Below are 22,548 nucleotides of genomic sequence, written 5' to 3'. Positions count from 1 at the left end.
GCATGGCAAACCACAGTGTTAATTACCTGGAACCTGATCCTGCAAATACATAAGCATGAGTAGTCACATTGAGCTTATGAGCATTATCACACCCATATGTGTTTGCAGGATTGAGATCTTTGCTATTTTCATTTTTTATAGTATAAAGTAGATCTTTTTCTAAAAGGAGAGAGATGCAGTCCCTCTTACCATGCTGGGAAAATAACGTTGCCACATATGACTCGCCCTTTCCAGTAAACATTCAGCACATTGAAACAATTTTAATAGCTTGAAGAATGGATGTTGCAATTAGTTTAATGATGCTGCAAAGGGGCCACATGCTACAAGTCCCTGCAAACTGTCTAATTACACTGATGTTGCACCATTCTAACCTCTTGTAGTTTTGAATAGCATTCCAGTACTGCAGAATTTCTGGTCATGTGGCCAAACCCCTAAGACTAACAGCGTAAAGTCAAAAACATGCAAGGCCAAAAATCCAAACATTTGTCTTTAATTAATATATCACAAATAATTTTTTGCAGAACAATTGATCTGGAAAATAGTTGGAATATTTCAAAACACGGAAACTCCTGCCTTCATCTAGCATCTTACTATGCAGTAAAGCTTTTGTGCACACTGAACTACAAGCCCCTACTGATTTGGAAATAGCATAGTCTTAACACATGCCATCCCCAGATAATATACAGACTCCAACGTTAGCCCAAACTTCCCTCACATTTGGAGGGTGTTTCCAGGAGGGCTTTGATTTGAGCTCATCTCTGCATCAGAAGTCCACATTAGTAATCCTCACAGCAGCATTAAGTCTGGCCCTTTGATTAGATGTTTGCCTCACAGAAGCCATCCCTGCTGAGGCAGTATGGAAACTTCGATCAAACAGGTTAGTATCTCAAAGAAATCTGTCGCTGTAGCTGAAGAAGTCAGCAAGGCTGGAAGCTCAGAATTTCCCTTCCAGGTTCAGTGGAAGAGGCCAATAGTCATTACTTAGTAAGGGCCTTGCTGACCTTAATACTCTGGTTGAAATCACAGAGAGTCAAATTTTCAAAAGCATCTTAGAGTATGTCTACACTACCCTCCTAGTTCGAACTAGGAGGGTAATGTAGGCATACCGCACTTGCAAATGAAGCCCGGGATTTGAATTTCCCGGGCTTCATTTGCATAAGCGGGGAGCCGCCATTTTTAAAACCCCGCTGGTTCGAACCCCGTGCACCGAGGTGTACCGGTAGTTCGGAATAGGAAGCCTAGTCCGAACTACCTAGTTCGAGCCCCGTGTAGCCGCGCTGCATGGGGTTCGAACCAGCGGGGTTTTAAAAATGGCGGCTCCCCGCTTATGCAAATGAAGCCCGGGAAATTCAAATCCCGGGCTTCATTTGCAAGTGCGGTATGCCTACATTACCCCGCTAGTTCGAACTAGCGGGGTAGTGTAGACATACCCTTAATGATTTAGGAGCCTAATTCCCATTGATTTTTTTTAATCAGATACTAGGTTTTGAAGAGCCTAAATCTCTTTCAAAATGGGACTCAAGCACTTTTGAAAATTGTACCCAGAACCTACTTATGGGAGATGTGTCAGGATTGGGACCTCACCCATGACATGTGAGAATAGCAAGTTGGGCTGCGAGGCGTGTAGAGGGAAATAAAGCATAGAGGTGTTACTGCATCTGTGGATAAATGAGACAGTACTTTGCACGTTGAATAATATTCAAAGCAGACCCAAAACTTATGTGGTACAACAACAAAAGAACAGTATATTGTCTCTTCCTTAGCAGACTCTCTTTTATATCATACACATGAGAAGTACCTTTAAGATCTCTGTGCTTAAAACATATACTACTGTAAGCTACATCATCATAGACTGCAGGCTCCTTAGTCCATGTAATAAGGAAAAAAATCATGTATTCTGATATGTAAGGATTTGCATATTAGAGGTTAGATAGTTAAACTAGTTGAGCCTCAGTCTGAATTAATTAGCTAATATTTTTGAAAATACAAAGGGCTACACAACTGCTATTCCTTTTTACAGTACTGGGTCCTGCCATGTGGGCAGGGGACTGGACTTGATGACCTCTCGAGGTCCCTTTCAGTTCTAGTATTCTATGATTACTAACATATGAATTAACAGAACATGAAAGGTAACCTTCTTAAAGACACACCCCCTTTCTAAACTCAAGCAGCAGAAAGGAACCCTATTATTTTTGTGTCTCTCTCAAGTAAACTTGAATTGTTTAAATTCTGTGTTGGGCCCAACTGCATGGTCACTCGGAAGCCTTCTGGAAAATGGATGTGGTCAACCATCATCTTAGCCAGTGGACAGGCAGAACAATAACCTGAGATTAACACTTGTCTGGGCGAGCAATACTAGACATACGTTCTCTGAGACATGCACGTTAAATGTCAGCATTCTCTACCTAGATGGAGACGGAGGGTTGCTTTCAGACTCTGGCAAACTGAGAAGCTTAGTCAAATTAAATAAATGACTTCTCCAGCTGCGGTTGCTAATGGTAGAAAACCATGTGGATTGGCTGGATTGCCCTTCTGTTTGATTTTTGCAGAAAAGTACCAGTCTCAGGGTCACATCCCATGTGCCAGATCTGAGCCCGCAGAAGCCGCAGATGTCAGTGAGCGTTGCATACATGTGGCTCTGGAAGCTGAATTTGGGCTCTGCTATTGGCAGAATCCATTGCCATGAAGATTGTTGGTCATAGGAGCTATGTCTACACTTCAGAGCTTTTCTGGGATACTGGAGGTATCCCAGAAAAGCTATGCTGTGTCCAAGAAACACATCCACTTTTTCAGAACAATTTCCAAAAAAGAAGATGTGTTCTTTCGCCATCCCTGTAATTATCATTGTATGAGGAAGAAGGGCTGTGTCTAAAGAGGAGGTTTTTCCAAAATTTGGCCCCATGTAGATGGGCCAAATTTTGGAAACGTCTCTTCTGAAAGAAAAGCAGAAAAATATATGCAAATTGCGATTTGCAATTTGCGTATCTTTTTCCAATTTTTCTTTGCAGTCTAGACATAGCCAGGGTAACAAGAAAAACATTGATGGCTGTGGGAGTAAACCCTTGTTTACAGCCTGGTATTTTTTGCATTTCATAGGTATTAGTGCTTTAGACTTTGTCCCAGTATGAAAACCGCTCTCTGATGTAATCTGTTACCAACATTCTTTGACTCTCCGGGCATTTGTATATCTGACAGGAGAAATGTACAGACAATCTGACTATTTTAAGCCTCTGTCTACCAAGGCACTTGGTCACAGAGGTGAATTTACACATGTGAGTAGTTTCAACAGAATTACACATGTGCTTAAGTGCTTTGCTGGATTGAGACTGTAAAACCTCAATGCCTTCCACCTGTGTTGAACTCATGAATTCGCTATTTCTTTAATAAACACAGGCCCTGATTTAACTGCAGTGGTGACATGTCTTCAGGAAGGGTGAATATCATTTAAAAATGTGCTATTTCTCTGAAAAATGGTAATATAGACTTTCCCTCCGTTTTGCATGAATTGGTACAGATGTGGGTTGGCTTGAGCTCAATACTAACTCTTGGTGTGTTGCTTTTATTTCTAGAAACCTCAGCTTCCACAGGGATAGACACAGACAAGGAGAAATATATTCTAACTGACAGGGGTAAATAAAATGCATATAGTACAAATGGACAGACTGATACTCTCAGATGAAGATGCAGTTTATTTTACAACTTAATTTACATTTATGGAGCAAATCATTTGTTCTTTTATGTCTTTATAGTAGCTGTGTAAATGGGTTTAACTTGTGTTAGAAGAAAACTTATTCAGCCTGCTGCTGAGAAACTTGGTGTCATAGAATTCAAGAGATAACAGAACTTTAGGCAACATTTACATTGGTATTATTTTAAAATTGGGAATATTTTAACTAGTCTCTAATTTCCCATGCCCTTCCAATACTTTAGCAATAAAGGGCTTTACAATGACTTCTGTGCTTTTATAGAAAAACCTTGCTAAATCACCAGCAACCCCATTCCACCTTGCTGAATGTTGCCGATTAGTGAGTAAACAGAAAACAGCCAAACACATAAGAGGAAACCAACTGCAAAACAAAAACTCCCCAAGAATAATGGTGAACTAATATACTTTGTCCATTAAGGATGAATTGTGTCTCTTCCCTTGCCCAAGGCAGTGTTATGGTGGGGTCCTTACTGCAGCATAACCAGCACAGGGATAAGAGGGTAAGACTAGGAAGCTGTGCAAAAGTTCAATACCCCTTTGTGCTCTGTCGGGGTGAGACAGCTCATATCCACCAGCCACTTCCCCCAGCAAGTCACATCAAGTGATTGCAGTGGTGAGCCTGAATTAGAACTGCAGAATGCAGGCCTGGCGATTCTAAAGCGCCTGCGGGCCAGCAGTGTCTGTGTCTGGGGTCCTGGGCCCTTTAAATCGCCACCACAGTGCTTTGTGGCGCACTCTGGCTGGTTCTGAGGGCTGGGGGGTGTGCCACACTCTGGGCAGTGATGAGAGCTGTGGAGGGAGGTGACACACTTACTGGCCCTGGCCCTGGACTTGGCCCCGCCCCTGCCCCTTCTGGGGACACAGAACAAGCCCACCACCACCACCTTGCCCCAGGGCCCAGCCTGGCTGACAGCTCCCCTGGAAAATGACTCAATTCCTGGAAAATTTGTACTCCCTGCTGTCCCTATATCTATAGTCCAGGGGGTAGTCAGCCATTTTTTGTCACGGTCCCAGTTTCTTGGTCAATGTATAGTCACAGTCCAGACTTCAAAGAAAATAACAATACAAAATAACAATAATGATGACAATAAGTAAATAAAAAGATTGTTGTGGCCTGTTATGGGCTAGGGATAAAGGGGAAAATAAGCCACACACAGCGCACCAGTAAGAGACCAGCTGGCTGGGGGCAGGGCTTGTCACTACACCCTGAGTGCTAACCCTGGTGTTCAGCTAGCTGAGTAGCATTGTCATGGCCAGTCCGGGGAATCCAGCAGCTGGGCAGCACAGTGGCTGTACTCCTAGCCCAGAACTTTCCTGTTACTTCCCAGCTTCCTGCCCTGAACCCCCCATACCTCCCAACCTCCTACCCTAACTCCTGTATCTCTCAACCTCTGCCCTGAGTCCCTGCACACCTCCCAGCCTCCTTCCTTAACTCCTGCAGCCCTCACAGCAGGGGCGCCATTTTAGATTTTGGTGGGGGGGCAGCTACATGTGTACGCCAGCTCCAGCCCCAGCTGCTGCCAATGCCATGCAGCCCCAGCTCTGGCCCCAGCTCCTGCTGCCACCACATGGCCCTGCCCCCCCCCCTCTTCCACCACCGCCAAGCCCACCACACCAACTTACCTTCCACATCAAGGAAGGCGAGTGCTGCAGCATGGCTCTGCTGAGGGGGTGGGCAGGATTACAATTCTTTTTGCATGTCCATGCAGGCGCGCACCTTAGAGGGAACAAAGGCAGCCAAGCAGCAGTTTGCATGAGAGGGTCCTTTTGCTCTGCTTGATGCACCTTGATAAGCCTGCATTTCTTTCACTTCAGTGGAAGAGGGAAGAGGAGTGAACAAAGAAAACTACCTGTGTTCCTCTCATGCCCAGCTAGAGAGGGGAGCCATGAGATAGTATCCTGCTACAGTAGGAAATCGAGGGGTGGCTGCAGCCCCCCCAATGACACCCATGCCTCACCCCCTCACCCACTGCCCTGAGTCTCCACAACTCCCTGCCCTGCCCTCCCTAACCTAATGTCATGAGCCCCCTGCATTCCATCCCACATTTACATTTCTTACAGGTACTCTCCTGTCACTACACCTCTCCAGTAGGGATGTAAGCAACTAGTTGACTAGACAACTACCTGAGAGTGGGTAGTCGAGTAGTGACTCAACTAGTTGCTCCCCCACCTTGCTGTCTCTATCAGAGAGAGGCAGCAAGGGGGGAGCAGGAGCCAGTGCTGGGAGGGAGCTGGCTTAAAAGCCAGTTCCCCCAGCACTGTCTCCGGGATGGCGGGCAGGGGAGGCAGAAGCATAGCAGGGGACCAAGTGCAAGCAAGTAATCAGCTGATTCCCAGCTTGTGCCTGGACCCAGATGCTGCACCTCTGCATTTTAAACATATTAAGAGCCAAAAGGCTCCTTAATACATTTAAAATGCAGAGGTGCAGCGGAAGGGGATGGGAGTAAGCTGGGAATCAGTTGTTCCAGCTTGCTCCCAGTCCCCTTCACCGCTGCATCTCTGCTTTTTAAATATATTAAGAGCCTAGCAGAGCAGCAGCGGGTATAGCTCCTATTCAATTAGATGATTACCCACAATTTAACATCCCTGCTCTCCAACCACTGCCCTGAGGCCTCCCCTAGCCCCCAGTGAGTGTGCAATAAAACAGTACCTGTAAGAAACTTATTACTACTCCGCCCGAATAGGTAAGAAATCGTGATAGTCTGAGCCTCCCCCATAGCACTCAGCTATTAAACAATGGCCAATTTTTTCTGCTGAATGAAATGTGGCTTAGCAAGGCTGTATGGCAATATCAGCACCATGTTTCATTTCAGCTGGATGTGCTTAAATGGGATTAGAATTAAATATACAAAGACCTTTGCAGTTCAATTGCATTCAGAACCATGAACAGCAACAGAGAATATTTTCAGTGTAATATTCATTACTTTGCAGCGTGCATCTAAATGCTTTCACACACAATGCTCTTCCCAATTTTTTTTTTTTTTTTTTTGCTACAAGTAAGGATACACAGCTCTATAGCAATAGCTGTCAGTTAAATAAAAGAGATGGGGTATGTCTACACTACCCCGCTAGTTCGAACTAGCGGGGTAATGTATGCATACCGCACTTGCTAATGAAGCCCGGGATTTGAATTTCCCGGGCTTCATTAGCATAAGCGGGGAGCCGCCATTTTTAAATCCCCGCTGCTTCGAACCCCGTGTAGCGCGGCTACACGGGGCTCGAACTAGGTAGTTCGGACTAGGGTCCTATTCCGAACTACCGGTACTCCTCGTGAAACGAGGTGTACCGGTAGTTCGGAATAGGCACCCTAGTCCGAACTACCTAGTTCGAGCCCCGTGTAGCCGCGCTACACGGGGTTCGAAGCAGCGGGGATTTAAAAATGGCGGCTCCCCGCTTATGCTAATGAAGCCCGGGAAATTCAAATCCCGGGCTTCATTAGCAAGTGCGGTATGCATACATTACCCCGCTAGTTCGAACTAGCGGGGTAGTGTAGACATACCCATGTAGACCCACTCAACAATGTGAAACTCTTTGGTTCTAATTATATATAGAATGGTTGATGACTGGCCTTTTTCTTTTACTTTCTGGCCATAGATAATTTAATGAGGTCTGAGCCTGCAGTCCTCACTCAAAGAAAATTCTCAGGAAAGTCCAGGGAACTGAAGTCTGGGGTTTTGAGCCTGGACTAAAGGACTGGAGCCTTTGGGCACGTCTACACAGCAGGGCTAAACTTGAAATAAACTACACAACTTGAGCTACGCTAATTGTGTAGCTTACGTCGAAATAGCTTATTTGGGCACAGTCTACACAGCAGTTATTTCATGATAGAGCACTCTTCCCCGACTTCCCTTACTCCTCATACAATGAGGGTTACAGGAGTCGGAGTAAGCAGTCCTCCAGCTCAACATTGTGTCACAATAACTGCTAGACGCAGACTATGTTATTTCATAATAACTGGCTGCTATGTAGACATAGCCATAAAGAACAGTGATTCTTCCTGGCAGAGAGCCAGGAGAAGAGAGGGATGAAGAATGCAAAACATGAAAAAATGTGGAAAACGACTTATTCGGAGCCAAATTTCAATATCGTCACTCTCAGCAAATAGTACCGTACGCTACAAGCAGTTCATTGACATCCACGCGACTACATGGGGAGTCAGGTACTCCTCAGTGTGAGTGAGGGTATAAAATGTGGCCCCTATTTTGCCATTTTTTAAAGAAAAAGGTGTGTTTTAACACAGACTAGGAACTTTTTCATGTGCAGTGTAATTAGGCCTCCCATTCTGAGTTCTTAATAGAACAAGAGAGGCTAACAGTGTTAGACTCGTTACAATGTAATAATATACTTGCAATAAAGTGATTATATTGTATAGTGCAGTAGATACAAAATATAAATGATTGTGCAAACTTCTTTTGAATAATATTTGCCATGATAATAACTGAAGATAGTGAATCATTAGATTAAACTAAGCTTTCACTTTTCTGTGCTCTTTTACTAAAATTCACATTTCTTTTATTGTCCTTAGGTCCCATGTTCTTCCTTGCTTGCTTTAGTGTGGCTGCAGGACTCGCATTGTTCATGTACTGCTGTACCCCAGGTAATCGACTCTGGAATTGTTTTGAAGGAAACTGTTTATTCTCGGTCACCTTACCATAAAATACATGTGAAGATAGGCCTGCCAACAGGAATTTCAGACCCCAGGACAGCACAATCAATGCTCCCCCCTCTGGCCGCCCCACCCCCCATCCTCCTCTCTCAGACAAAGCCACAAGCCACCCCTACACATACCTGGAGAAACCCAAAGTGATACCCCTCAGTCAGAGGACCCCGTGATGGGTTGCAGCCCCAACCCCCACCTGCCCAGAGGTGCCCCTCCCACTTGCCTTCCCCTCTCTGCCCCGCCCCCCAAGCTCTGCCTCCCACCATTTCTGTGCCCTGCTCATTCCCTTTTCCTCTTTGTCTCTCCACCCAACTCTGCCCCCCACTAGTTCTGTGCCCAGCTCGGCTCCTTCCCCTCATTGCCCCCCAAGACCTCCCAGCCCAGCTCCCTCCCCTATCCAGCCACCCCCAGCTAGCTCTGCCCCTCAGTTCCTTTCTCCCAGCCCCTGCCTACCTCTGTCTCCACCCCTCTGCTCTTTTCCCCTTCCAGCCCAGCACCCCCCAGCCATCCCAGCCCAGTTCCTCTGCCCAACTTGGTCCTCACTCCCCACAGTTCCATGCCCAGCTCTTACCCCAGAACTCGGCTCCTTCCTTTCCAGCCTGGCTCTCCCCTCACTACTCACTCACCGGCTACAAAGTTGCAGCCATTTCTGCCACAGCCCAGCCAGCTTCTCACCCTAGTTCTGCCTTCCCAGCACAGCTGGGGTTTGTTGTCCTTACTCACCCTCTGGCCAACTATGGGCCATTCCTGCCCCGGCACTGTCTGGTGGGATATACCACCGGCCCGGCAGAGCTGCTTTGCAGTCCGTGGCAGGCTCTGCGACTCAGGAGAGTGCCTAGGAGCCCTGCAGCCCACCTGGGCTTGTAAAAAGGTCCAGGTCTGGCAGTCGCCAGAGGGCCCAGAGGCCCATTAAATGGCTCAGGCCCCTAGACAATTGCCCTCTTTGCCTCCCCCATCAGCAGGCCTGTTTGACGGATTCACTGTGTCTTGAATAAAAGCTGGTTTTACACTAGAGCTAATGGAAGATGTTCATTGTTCATTAAGGAGGTTAGACTGCAACCTGTGCACTGGGGGTACTTAATAAAAAGCCGAGAAACAAGAAGAGTCACTTTTAAAAGATCTAAACCATAGTGTGGGGAACCCCCATTGCTACAGCAGACAGAGGGGATTCATGCTTCCAAATTAGAAAACTTATTTAAGTAGCAAATCGAAATCTAATCAGTGCCTGCACTCTCGGTTACCTTATCACAAGGCGTCTCAGAGGAGTAGCCGTGTTAGTCCATAACTTTAAAAACAACAAGTAGTCCCGTGGCACCTTAGAGCAGTATTTCCCAATTTTATTTGGTCACGGAACCCCTAGAGTTGCCTTAAAAAAAAGAAAAAAAGGCCCCTGCCGCGTTTTGTTGAGCCAAAAAAAAAAGCCCTTGGCCATGGCTCTGTCTCTTTAACAGGGGGCAGGGGGAGTGCCGGCTCTTTGCGGAACCCTTGCTTTCGCTTCGCGGATCCCCAGGGTTCCCCGGAGCACCAATTGGGAAACACTGCCTTAGGGGTATGTCTACACTACAGCACTAATTCGAACTAACTTAGCTAATTCGAATTAGCACATCTAGACTTAAAAACAAGTTTGAACTAGCATGTCCACACTGAGTGGACCCTGAACTGAGGTTAAGGCTGGCCGGAAGCAGTGCCGGCAGGGCATCAGATTAGGACTTAAGAGTGTGGAGCTGCTGCCTCAGGCTAGCCGAGGACTGTGCTTAAAGGGACCCGACCCGACCCCCACCCCGGACAGACAGTTCTCAGGGGTCCCCCGCTTGCAAAGCAGTCCTGGTTTGGAGTGCCCTGAGTGCCCACACTGGGCACATCACAGTACTCAGCCATCAGCCCGGCTGCACTTGCCGCAGGCTGCCATCCGGAGGGGGGGGGTCAATCAAGGGGCTTCAGGAGAGTTTCCACCCCGAGGAGCCCGCAGAGCCAGCCCAGTCCTCCCCATCGGGGGCTTGTACCCCATTCCTCCCTCACCTCCTTCCACTTACCCCTCCCTAGCCCCCCTTCCTGATGTACAAAATAAAGGACATGTGTGTTCAAAAATAGAAACTCTCTTTACTGAACAAAGCTCGGGGAGACTGGGAAAAGAAGGTGGGAGAGGGGAAGAGAGAGGGTGGGAGAGGGGAGGGCAACTAAAATGATCAGGGGTTTGGAACAGGTCCCATATGAAGAGAGGCTAAAGAGACTGGGACTTCTCAGCTTAGAAAAGAGGAGACTGAGGGGGGATATGATAGAGGTCTATAAAAGCATGAGTGGTATGGAGAGGGTGCATAAAGAAAAGTTCTTCATTAGTTCCCATAATAGAAGGACTAAAGGACACCAAATGAAATGAATGGGTAGCAGGCTTCAAACTAACAACAGAAAGTTCTTCTTCACAAAGCAAATAGTCAACCTGTGGAACTCCTTGCTGCAGGAGGCTGTGAAGGCTAGAACTCAAACAGAGTTTAAAGAGAAGTGAGATAAAGTCATAGAGGTTGGGTCCATGGAGTGGTATTAGCCAAGGGGTAGAAATGGTGTCCCTGGCCTCTGTTTGTGGAAGCTGGAGATGGATGGCACGAGACAAATGGCTTGGTCACTGTCTTCGGTCCATCCCCTCCAGGGTCCCTAGGGTTGGTCTGACCCAGTACGGCCATTGTAAGCTCAGGGCTCAGGGTCGGGGGTCTCAGTGGACCACCTTGATTTTCATGCCAACCTGCTCCTGGGTGGCCAGGCTGGCAGCCATCCTGCCCTAGATGGCCACTTTCCTGTGCCTAGTGCGGAGGTCGTGGATGGGGTCCACGATGTCTGCACTAGACCAGGCGGGTGCCCGCCTCTTGCGGACCTAGGCAGGCTCCTGGGAGCCGCCAGCCTGGTCCCGGGAAGAGGGGGAGGGCTGGGGGGCATCGGGTGGGTGGCTCGAGCCGTGCCAGGTGCAGGGTCTGCTAGCTGGGTGCTGGCAGGCCTGCACCTGGCACGGGCACCGTAGCCAGCCCGTGCCCCTTTAAGGGCTCCGGGGCCGGGAGGGGGGCAGAAGAGTTTCCCTGGTGGTGCCCAGAGTGGCCACCAGGGAAAGCTGGGGAGGGCTAGCCTCCCACTAGTTCGAATTAAGTGGCTACACAGCCCTTAATTCGAACTAGTTAATTTGAACTAGGTGTTAGTCCTCGTAGAATGAGGTTTACCTAGTTCGAATTAAGTGCTCCGCTAGTTCGAATTAAGTTCAAACTAGCGGTTTGCCTGTGTAGCGCCTATCAAAGTTAATTCGAACTAACGGCTGTTAGTTCGAATTAACTTTGTAGTGTAGACATACCCTTAGAGACTAACATAAATATATGTCTATAGCATCATGAGCTTTTGTGGGCAAAACCCACTTCCTCAGATGCGATAATCTTGAGTGTAGAAACCCTCCCTCTCCCTGCAGATTCTGAAAGGTCCCCTTTTTTAATCCACTCAAAATCATCTCATCTGAAGAAGGATAAATTGACCTTCGTTGTCACTACTCTGTGAAGGCACCACAATAAATAGCTCTAAGTACGTCGACCATAGCTATGCTCTTCATGCAGCTGAAGTTGCATAATTTAGATCGATCTTCCCACATCGGCTATGTCTAGACTGCAAGCCTCTTTCAAAAGAGGCTTTTTTGAAAGATACTTTCTAAAAAGCCTCTTTTGAAAAAGAGTGTCTAGACTACAACCAGTACTTTTGAAAAAGCAAGCCGCTTTTTCGAAAGAGAGCACCCAAGCAGTCTGGATGCTCTCTTTCGAAAAAGCACAGTTTGAATTACATAGTGCCTGTTTTCGAAAGAGCACTTTCAAAAAAAGGCATTTTTCCTCGTAAAACGAGTTTTTTCGCAGTCAAAAAAACTGCTGCGTTCTTTCGATTTACTTTTGAAAGAACACAGAGCAGTCTAGATGCAGGGGAAGTTTTTTCAAAAAAAGGCCACTTTTTTCCGAAAAAACCCTGTAGTCTAGACACACACACAGTGTAAAAGAGCCTTCATCAATGTTATTGCCTTAATGGACTCTCTGCCAGTGGAGGATTGGTGTAATGGAACAGACCTGTGCCCTGACTCTCCCTCCTCTCCCCACACTTACCCCTTACAAGCAAAAGGCACAGCATCTGGCAACGGTATTGATGCAAGACTAGGGAGTTCCCCGATAGCTGAGGAATTCAGTGATGGGAATCTGACTGAGACTTGATTATGGCCTCTTTCTGCTGCCTGAGTGAGGCTAATGAGCCGTATTGTGGCTTTGTGAATCCCACCCTTCAGAGTATTTCAACTTTATTTGCTTCTCCTGAGAAAGATACTGCCTGGGCCCTAATTACCTTGGCAAATTATGTCATAACTTGAGCTTTGTGTATTTACCACCAGGGTGCTAGTCTTTTTCTTTTGTAGGAGATTTGCTGTTTTGGGGGAGGGGATTGATTTTGTTTGTTTTGTTTTATTTTGTTTTGCTTAATGCCGCTCATTACAGTGGGCAAATGCTGCTCACCTGCCACAGCGCCAGAGTTTACATATAACAATTCAAATAAGAGTTAACAGTGTGAAGCAGCTGCAAAAAAGCCTGCTATCATTCTGGGATGCATTCAGAAGTGTGTCAGATTAAAGACATAGGAAATAATTATTCTGCTGTGCTCTGCTCTGCTCATCCCTGGGGAGGCCTCAGCTGAAGTATTGTGTCTAATTCTGGGTGCTACAGTAGGAAAGATGTGGACAAATTGGTAAGAATCTACAGGAGAGCAACAAAAATAAGACCAGGTGGAGCAACTCTGATCTAGGAGGACAGGTTAAAAAAACTGGGCATATTTTTCTCAAGAGAAAGGGGGAGTCTGAGGGCTGTGACCAGTTCTTCTCCATGTTAGGGATGTGAATGGTTAATGGATGAGGCTTCCTGTTCTGGTTAACCGGTAGGGGCTGCCTCAGCCCCATGGGTTTCACCACAGGCAAAGCTGTCAGCGACAAGGTTAAGAGGGTCTCTCTCCTCCCCTTTAACCATAATATTTAACCAGTTAACCAATTAAACTGTATTTTACATCCCTACTCAATGTCCACCGAAGATAGGATAAGAAGTAATGGGCTTAGCCAGAAGCAACGGAGATTGAGGTCAGATATTAGGAAAAAACTTGCTAACTATAAGGGTCATTCAGTTCTGGAACAGTCTTTTGAAGGAGTTTATGGAATCCCCATTGGAGAATTTTTTTTAAGAACTGGTTGGACATACAGCTGTCAGGGGTAGCGAAGGTTTACTTGGTCCTGCTTCCATACAGGGATTGGATCTGAATACATCTCATAGTCCTTTCCAGCCCTAAGTTTCTATGATTCTGCCTCCTTGAATCTCTCCGGGTATGTCTACACTACCACCCTAGTTCGAACTAGGGAGGTAATATAGTCAACCGGAGTTGCAAATGAAGCCCAGGATTTGAATTTCCCGGGCTTCATTTACATGTTGCCGGGCGCTGCCATTTTTAAATGTCTGCTACTTCGGACTCCGTGCCCCGCGGCTACACGCGGCACGAACCAGGTAGTTTGGACTAGGCTTCCTATTCCAAACTACCTGTACAACTCCATGAGGAGTACAGGTAGTTCGGAATAGGAAGCCTAGTCCGAACTACCTAGTTCGTGCCGCGTGTAGCCGCGGGGCACGGAGTCCGAAGTAGCGGACATTTAAAAACGGCGGCGCCCGGCAATATGCAAATGAAGCCCGGGAAATTCAAATCCCGGACTTTATTTGCAACTCCGGTTGACTACATTACCACCCTAGTTCGAACTAGGGTGGTAGTGTAGACATACCCTCCCATCCTAGCTTCAATTGTACGCAGCGTTCTTTATTATTTCCCCAGAGCTCTAGTGCTAGCTGACAAGCACGGCCCAAGGAAAACTTAAGGAAAAGAGATAATGTTAATAAATATTGAAGGTGTGTCAAAAGACCCATAGATTTTTTTTTTCCACTCTAGATTCTGAATTTTTTGAAATCAGAGGTCCCTTGGCTGGGCTTTTCTGTTCAGTTAGTTTACAAAGTACTCACAGGAAAAAGTTCTCCCCAGAAGCGTGTATGTAAAGAATCTTTGCAAAACACTGTTTATTAAAACTGTACTTGTTAATTGACTAGTTTACATTCTTTTTTCTCTCCTATGTTTTTGTTTTAGATCCAAAAGTAATAGGAGGAGCCAAGAAAGTATTGGGATTTTCTCCTATTATCATAGGAAGACATGTTAGAAATATTTGTATGGTATATATAGAAGACACATCAAGGAAAAATTAAGGAAAAACTACTTCTTCAGTCTTCTATGCAGTATACCTGCCAATGGAAAAACAAATATATATATATACACACACTATATATTATACCAAAGATATCATTAACTGGCTTTAGCAGTAAATATGCTGCTTCAAGGTGCTTCCTAAGGGTCAACTATATATGAACTTGGGGAAATGGATCATTTATTTTTGTAAATGCTTCTTTTAAAATATTTATCATTTGGGGTGACTATTTTTAATACCTTAAATGCATATCCTAAGCAATTATAGCTCATAAGCCATGTTTGTGTATTTGTGTTTTATACTGGTGTAGAGGAACAGCATTTTAAAGGATGTAATTCTATTTTTTACTGGTTCATTTAAGAATGACACTTAAAAAAACTAGAGCAACCCAAAGCCTTACTAAGAGATGGACCTAATCTTTTGTGTCAGGATTGTTCATTCCTATCTGTATTACTTATGCTACATGAGTTCAGAGTTAGAGGCACTATCAATGTTCCCTCTAATCTTTTCCATTCATATGTGGATATTTTCCATTCAGGTGCAGAATACATTTTATGTGCAATGAGGCATGTGCAAATGTGCACCACAAACAGAAACACAAACCTGGCTGTGGGTGCTCTGCTAATCAGCTGGGTGGCATGGGAATGTTTCCTAACTGACCACACAAGTGTACAGCTTCCAGGGAACGCTGGTCACTGTCCTACAAGGCTCAGCAGTGAAGGTACGTCTAGACTGCAGTGCTATTTTGGGATACTAGTGTTATCCCAAAATAGCTATTCCGCGTCTTTTGAACCAGCCCGTTATTTCAAAATAGATTTCGAAATAATGGGCTCGCTATTCCGACATACCTGTAACCCTCGTTCCATAAAAATTTAGATTGAATTAAAATATGCAATTTGTGTAGCTCAGATGCACCCTGAGTGTATTCAAACCCTTGCAAGGCTTCCTGACTGCCATTGCTGGAAACTCTTAGCATTGTGATAATATAGTGATGTTGGGTAAGCTTCACACAATGGCCCATTGTCTCTGTGGGATGGCAGAAATATAAAGCTTTTGATACTGTAGGTTTTTCAGATATACATAGTAACTTCTTTCCTTTCCAGGGAAGCTGATTTAGTTTTGGTATGGCCAGAAAATTGAAGTTGTCCAGAATATTTGACAGTCACTTGGGAACTAATCAAAGCCACTTGATGGGTTTTGTTTATGGCTGAAAAGATGTATTTTAACATGAAGCGCTGTAAGATTTTCTAAGGCAGCTTGATCACACATTAGATTGTTTCTTCTGTGGGTAAAATCCTGAAACAACAAAGAGTTGGTGTAAGGCTAAAGCATGTGTACAGGAAGTACAGGGAGCCAGGACTGAAAATAAGATTGGGGGTTGTTTGATTGTTTGTTTTGCTTTTTGGTCCCAATCCTGCTCTCACTGATGTCAGTACAAGTTTTCTTTCCTCTTATTCATTCTCCCCGCATATGGTTTTCTTGGTTACAAGTAGTGATATTCACAACGGGTGGGTTCTCTCATGACCTACTCCAATGTATAAAAGAAGCTGGAGAGAACCTTCCTCAAATTGTTTGGTAAAGCAATCTCTTCTCTAATCCCATCTTCATGAGGAATGTTTTGCCCATCTGTTTTTAATTGAATGGCTATGCCTTGATTTTCCTTCATATCCCCATGGACGCAGTTAATCACAGTGGGTGATACACTGCAGTGTTTTTCTGGAAAAATGGATGTTTTTCCGGAAAAACTACACTTATGTCCACACTATAGTTGCCTTCTTTTGACAGAAAGTTGAAAGAACGCAGGGGTTTTTCCAACAGCAGTAAACCTCTTTCTACGAGGAAGAAGCCTTTTCCCAAAAGAGCTGTTTCAGAAAAAGGCAAGTGTGGACGGAGAAGAGGGTTTTTTTAATTTTTTTTCGAAAGAAGAGGCCTCCAGGAAAAAGCATAGGTGCCTCAGTGGCCACTCCGTCCATAGTAATCACAACTTAAATGTGAGATAGCATCCATTGAAAGGCTAGAAATGTGAGATTGCTAAAAGCTTAAATGCAAGATAGCTTTTGCTGTGTAGATGCTCTCTTTTGAAAGAAGTTTTTCCGGAAGATCTCTTCTGCAAAAGCGTTTTCCAAAAGAAGCTGGCAGTCTAGACATAGCCAGTAACAGGTACTAGCTTCATGTGTTGCAGATTTTCAAGTCTTTCATGGTTGACTCTCAAGTACCCCAGTCTGGGGCATGTCTATGTAGGAAAGTTATACCAATGTAAACTACGGTGTGGATGTAAATCACTGCAGTTGTGGAATAAGAGAGGGATTTATGGGATATTATCACATTGTAAACGGTTGAAGCTAAAACAATTTTAAAAAATAACAACCTCTACTGGTATAAGTATACCAATATAACAGGTAAAAGGTCTCATGTAGATAGGTCCCAGTCTATGAAATCTCCCTCCCGTGGAGAATAGGTTTCTAGGACTACTCCTGGTATTGCTTCATCTTAGGGCAAAACCTGTTTGCACATCTTGTTTCACCACATTTATAGCATAGTTTTCCCCAAGACCCATCTTTCTGAAAAATAGGATAAGTCTGAGAACCCCTTGCCCTTATGGCCACCCTATAAAGGGACCCAGTCTTCCCAATGTGGAAATATGTTTTGTATTGTCTCCTGGCATCTCAGGGCCTTTCCACACTGGAATCTGATCAGATTTAGCAACTGCCCCTAAAGGACTCAATCCTCAGATACAGACCAGAGGTTACAGAATGGAATGAAGTATATAAGTCCTGATAGACAGGGTCCTTGTTATAGCGCCTCTGGCACTGTCAGCAAGTGTCTCTTCAGGCATCTTGATAGGTAGATGTCCCCATCACCATCCAAAGAGTAGTAAAAAGTTGTCCATAGGTCTTTTCCCTGGGCTGTTTAGTTTTGGACTGTAACCTCCGATATTTTGATTTACACTTTCTCCTCATTCTAATCTAAAGTGGACTTTTTTCCACTTAGAACCTAAGCAACACTCCCTTGTGGCAAAGGGCCTGGATGAATGGTTTGGCTTATATATAACACCAGTGCACCAGTCAGTCAGGTAAAGACAAAAGGTCCTTTATGGATGCTGCCCTGCCCCAGCTTGGGACAGAAAAAGGGCTGGCATAGCAATAATCAACTAACTAACCAGTCAAAACACACCCCAAGAGTTGTCAGCATTAACAGTTTGATTAGGCAGATTTCAGGCAGCACCTATTGGCTAGTCTCCCCTCCCCCATCCTCACACACCTCCTTACTGATCTGTTCCTAACATTTATACAATTTCCTGAGGTTTCAAGGGGCTAATCTGGTACAGTCTGTAGTGTGATCCAGTAAACAATAGCTGATTTCCTGGGTTATAATCTCCCAAACTAAAACCTGAAGAGGAGGTGGGGACCACCCAACAGAAACATGGTAGCCTCTTCAGGTGATTAACGGTTCTATGACATACACCTGTCATCATTCATGGGACCTGCATGCCCATAAATGAATGGCAATGGCTCTGATCCAGCAAGGGATGGAAGCATATATCTAATGTCAAACATGTGAGTAGTTCCATTGATGTCAGTGGGATTACTCATGTGTTTTAAGTGCCTCCCTGAATTAGGGCTTTCACTAGAATATCTGGGATTTTTTTTTCCAAATTTCTGAGCACCACAAAAAAGGTTGCAAGGACTGGATAGTTTGCACCTAAGAATTCATCTGACTGTAGGCTGATTGTAAGATCAAAATCAAGGGCACAGTATTCAGGTTGCAAATTAAGTTATTTTCCAGCTTTAAACTCTTGTATATCTTCACATAAATGCCTTCTTGCTCCAAAGAGAACCCACATTATCCTCTTAAAACAACTGATCTTGTTATACATTCTTCCTTCTGAGGCAAATTTCACAAGAAGCAATAGCAACTCTGGAGAGCAGAGGGGGTGAAGGAGACAGGACCAGTTTTCTGAATAACAGACCCCTCAGAATATTTTCAGGAATATGTGACCAATTGAGGAAGAGCTGAAAGAGGAAATGTCAGTAGGAGTTTGGCCATTGGAGGCAGAAGGCAGGCATAACTAGACTGCATGGTTTGCCTGATGACATTTCTAAATCTGTACTTTAAGTGGTGTAACTCAGGGTGCATCTACACTGCACCGTTATTTCGAGATAACTAGCGTTATTTCAAAATAACAATGCAAGCATCTACACAGCCATTCTGTTATTTCAAAATAATTTTAAAATAACTGACAGCTTATTCCAAAATCTGTAAACCTCATTCTATGAGGAATAACGCCTCTTCCAAAATAGCTATTTCAAAATAAGGATGCTCCACTGCTGCTATTTTGAAATAGCCCCACTGCAGGGCCATTCTAAGTTATTCCTCCCCAGTGCCTCCTGGGGCTCAAAATCGAGATAGCATGTCCACATTAGGGAACTAATTTTGAAGCTTCCCTGCAGTGTAGACGTGCTATTTCGAAATAAGCTATTTTGGAATAACTACTCTGGACTAGCTTATTTTGAAATAGCCGTGCAGTGTAGATGTACCCTAAGTTACGTTCATCAGAGGAGCTCCTCATTTTCGTACACATACAGCAAGGTCAGGAGTGGATCATGGGACTATTTGAATATGTAAAATAAAATGGACATGAATAAAGATTCTGTGCAAAAGAAATATCATTTTCCCTTACCCAGCAGAGCAGTATGTGTAGATGCATTTTCCTCCATCTGCACCATCATCTCTCATGTTTATTTTGATCTATTACCCACAGGATCAGGGAAACTTATTATAGGAAAAACTGTGACAGTCCTTGCAGCATTTCCTATAAAATTGCCATGAGCACTACCCACAGCTCTGCTGCAGAGCTGCACACTGATCCAGCATCGTGCCTACCTCCAAGTTGGAAAGTGCTTTAATTATATTCTGTTCTTCCTGTGTCTTGGCCGTGTAGTTAGAGCCAGAGCAATTGTCTTCCTAGCACCCCATATCTAATTTATAACATCTAAACCCAAATGTGAGTCTCCCTGTGCTACTTAAATTCCACAGGGGAGCTTCTCTCAGGGAAATGAAATACAACACTCCTAATATGTAAAAGTGTTTTAAATCTTTGTGCCAAGCTGTATGGGAAACCTCATTAGAGTGAGATGATTTCTGTTTATAGCAAAAGCACTGAATGAAACAGAGTCATCTCAGACAGCCACATCTCATTTTGATGCAAATACAGCAGCCTTGTTACTACTAAGCAGCTTCTCTGGGTCTAGATTAGCCACTCTAGTGTTCCCTGGACAAAAAGACTTTAAAGTGTGATTTGTTGTGAGTGACTGTCGAAATCCTACAGAAAGAATCGGTATTTTGTATGCTTTGAAGGCCAATTCTGCCACACTATCTCACTGACTGGTAATAGCCTCTACCAGCAATTCCACCGCAATACCCAGGGATTGGGATCCTACTCAACGTAAGGATGCCAGAATGTGCTCCTGACATGGGAAAGCACACAGCACCCCAAAGCACCTCAAAGTTGCCCCAGGGCCCAGCAATTTAAAAAGGCCTGGGGCTCCCAGCCGCTGTTATTCCAGCTGCGGCAGTGACTGGAGCCCTGAGCCCTTTAAATCGCTGCCAGAGCACTGCACAGTGCACTCCAGGTGGCTTTCAGGACTGGCTGGCAGCAGTGTGGGGAGGAGCCAGTGCGGCATGCTTCAGGCAGTACTGAGGGCTGGTTGCCCCCAGCTCTGCCCTTAGGCCTGAGTCCCTACCCCTTCTGGGGGCATGACGCCAGGCCCCCCCACACTTTGTCCAGGGGCCTGGCAAGTCTGTTAGCATCCCTGCAGCTGTTGGCTGGACACCCAGCTCTGAAGGTGGTGCTGCCACCAGCAGCAGCAGCAAAGTAAGGATGGCATGGCATGGTGTTGCCACCCGGACGTCTGCGCTGTGGCTGGCGGCAGTGCTGCTGTTAGAACTCTGTGCACAGTGAGGGTTTTCCCCTGAAGCTTGACATCCCCTCCCCTCCTTTGAATATGTTCTGTACCCCCAGGGGGCCTGCATCCTTCAGTTGAGACCCTCCACACCTATGGCCTCTTGAGCTCCCTTTCCGCCTTCCATTCCTATAATTCTTTTATTATTTATTTTACTTGACATAAATAAAGTTCTCTTTTGGATCACTCCATCTATTGGGATAGAGTCAAATCTCCCTGCAAAACTAAAATAAAAGCCTGCCATTAAAGTATTCACACCATAATGTTTAGACCCTATTCCTGCAAGGATTTACACATTTACTTAACTTCACGCATATGGAAGTAATCCCGCCTGTGTATATTTAAGTAGCAGTTAAGAGCCCACTGGATCAAAGTTATTTTCTAGATTATGGGGAGGGGGGGGAGGTTACTACATTGAACAATTGTTCCTGTGTGTCTGCTAAGGATTTAATATAGCTCAGCCATATTTTTAGCATCCTCCAACCTACTCAAAGTTAACTGACTATGCACAGACAGAGCTGTGTAGAGAGGGAAGAAATCTGCTGTTCCTCCATGCCTGAAACCATAGCCTCACGTTACAGTAGCATTGTGGAACGGGGTGGGGAGGGCGTTGTCCAGCACATCTGTTAAATCACTGATTTACTGGCTGTACAATACCTCCCACCCACCCAAAACAAACCAGCCCTCTGCATTGTCCTGGTCCAAACCTTTGCAGTGTATGGAGACTGTCTCGGATTGCCAGCCTTTAGCCTCTGCGAAACAACACTTCTTTTGCTTTCAGAGTCGTGCGGGGGCACGGCAGGGAAGTGCGACAGGTCCTCTCCTCCCCTCCCCCCAAAGTGCATGCAGTCCAATTTAAATGATTGCTGACATTCTACTGAACTTTTTTCCCCTCTGGTTTCTGTCATGAATGGGCCGTTTGATTTAGATCAAAACAGAGCTGCCTCTAGTCACCACAATCATGATGTCAAACCTCATCTGATTCAAAGAGAAGAGGTGGGCAATATTCTGATCTTTAGTCCTTGCCAATAAAGCAAGCAGGCTGACTGCCTGTAAATACTTAAACCAGGCTGAGTGGGCCATCTGTATCCAAAGGGAAAGGGAAACAAAATGACACATCACACAATAGGTTTGTACAACTCCATTTGCACTGTTTAAAGCATGACTTGTCTGCTTTATTGGCTGCTGTATTAAAGTGTTAAATCACTTAGGAACATGCTGGGTACTTCAGCTTTAGTTGGGCTTCTCCAAGCCCCATAGGAAAGTTGGCTCCTCAATTCCCACTGCTTTCAATGGGACTTAGCAACTTTGACTATTTCAGCGTTTGTGTCCTGTTTGTAGTACTGTATGTAACTATCACTTGTGGCTTTGTTTTGGAACATTGTATACAGTAATAATAGCAAAATAATCATAAAAATATATTAATATACAATCTTTCAATCTGAGCTTTTTTTATTAGAGAATTATATATACACCCATTAGTCCAGGAAATTCTCTGAATTCTTGAAAAGTCTGGCCAGTGTTAATGTTACCCTAAGAAATGCAAGCTAGCTAGCTAGCATACTGTATGGGTTCAGTATTTTATAGTCAAATAGCCTTGTTCATGTCTTCTGGTGAGAAAATTTAAAATGTAATAGTCGTGTGAGCTAAAGGAAAGTTATGAAGTAAAAATGTTAAACAAAGCTGTAAATTCAACTTACATTTTAATAAAGAATATGGGCTGGGGAGAATATACTGCTGTGTTTTTTCATGTATTTTGTGCTTTGCATTTAAGTCAAGAAGTGCCCTACAATGGGTTACATTGCCTCCTAATGGTTGCTGCATACAGGGCTATATTACCACTTAGGGCATGTCTACACTAGGGAATTATTTAAAAATAACTTATTTCGAAATAGTGTGTCCACACTATGGGGAAGCCTCGAAATTAGTCCGAGGC

At 44.8% G+C, this 22,548-nt stretch overlaps 1 protein-coding gene across 5 annotated transcripts in view; it reads left to right on the top strand.

Annotated features, from left to right (window-relative positions):
- CARD19 (caspase recruitment domain family member 19) overlaps positions 1 to 22,346 on the top strand; it is a 56,810-nt gene extending 34,464 nt beyond the window's left edge. For 4 of the 5 annotated variants that reach the window (XM_006129717.5, XM_075938927.2, XM_089781186.1 and 1 more), the window contains 3 exons: positions 3,570 to 3,629; positions 8,232 to 8,303; positions 14,535 to 22,346. In XM_006129717.5, coding sequence (XP_006129779.1) covers positions 3,570 to 3,629; positions 8,232 to 8,303; positions 14,535 to 14,650 — 248 coding nt within the window. In that variant the 3' untranslated portion in view covers positions 14,651 to 22,346. The remainder of the gene's footprint in view (positions 1 to 3,569; positions 3,630 to 8,231; positions 8,304 to 14,534) is intronic. The other variant, XM_089781187.1, reaches the window with a different exon arrangement.
- The last annotated feature ends 202 nt before the right edge of the window (positions 22,347 to 22,548 follow it).

Source organism: Pelodiscus sinensis, chromosome 11 (genome assembly GCF_052426305.1).
Source record: "Pelodiscus sinensis isolate ZL-2025 chromosome 11, ASM5242630v1, whole genome shotgun sequence".
In the NCBI taxonomy this organism is placed as follows: domain Eukaryota; kingdom Metazoa; phylum Chordata; order Testudines; family Trionychidae; genus Pelodiscus; species Pelodiscus sinensis.
Note: the sequence above shows the minus strand (reverse complement) of the source record. Positions and strands in the feature narration are given on the sequence as shown.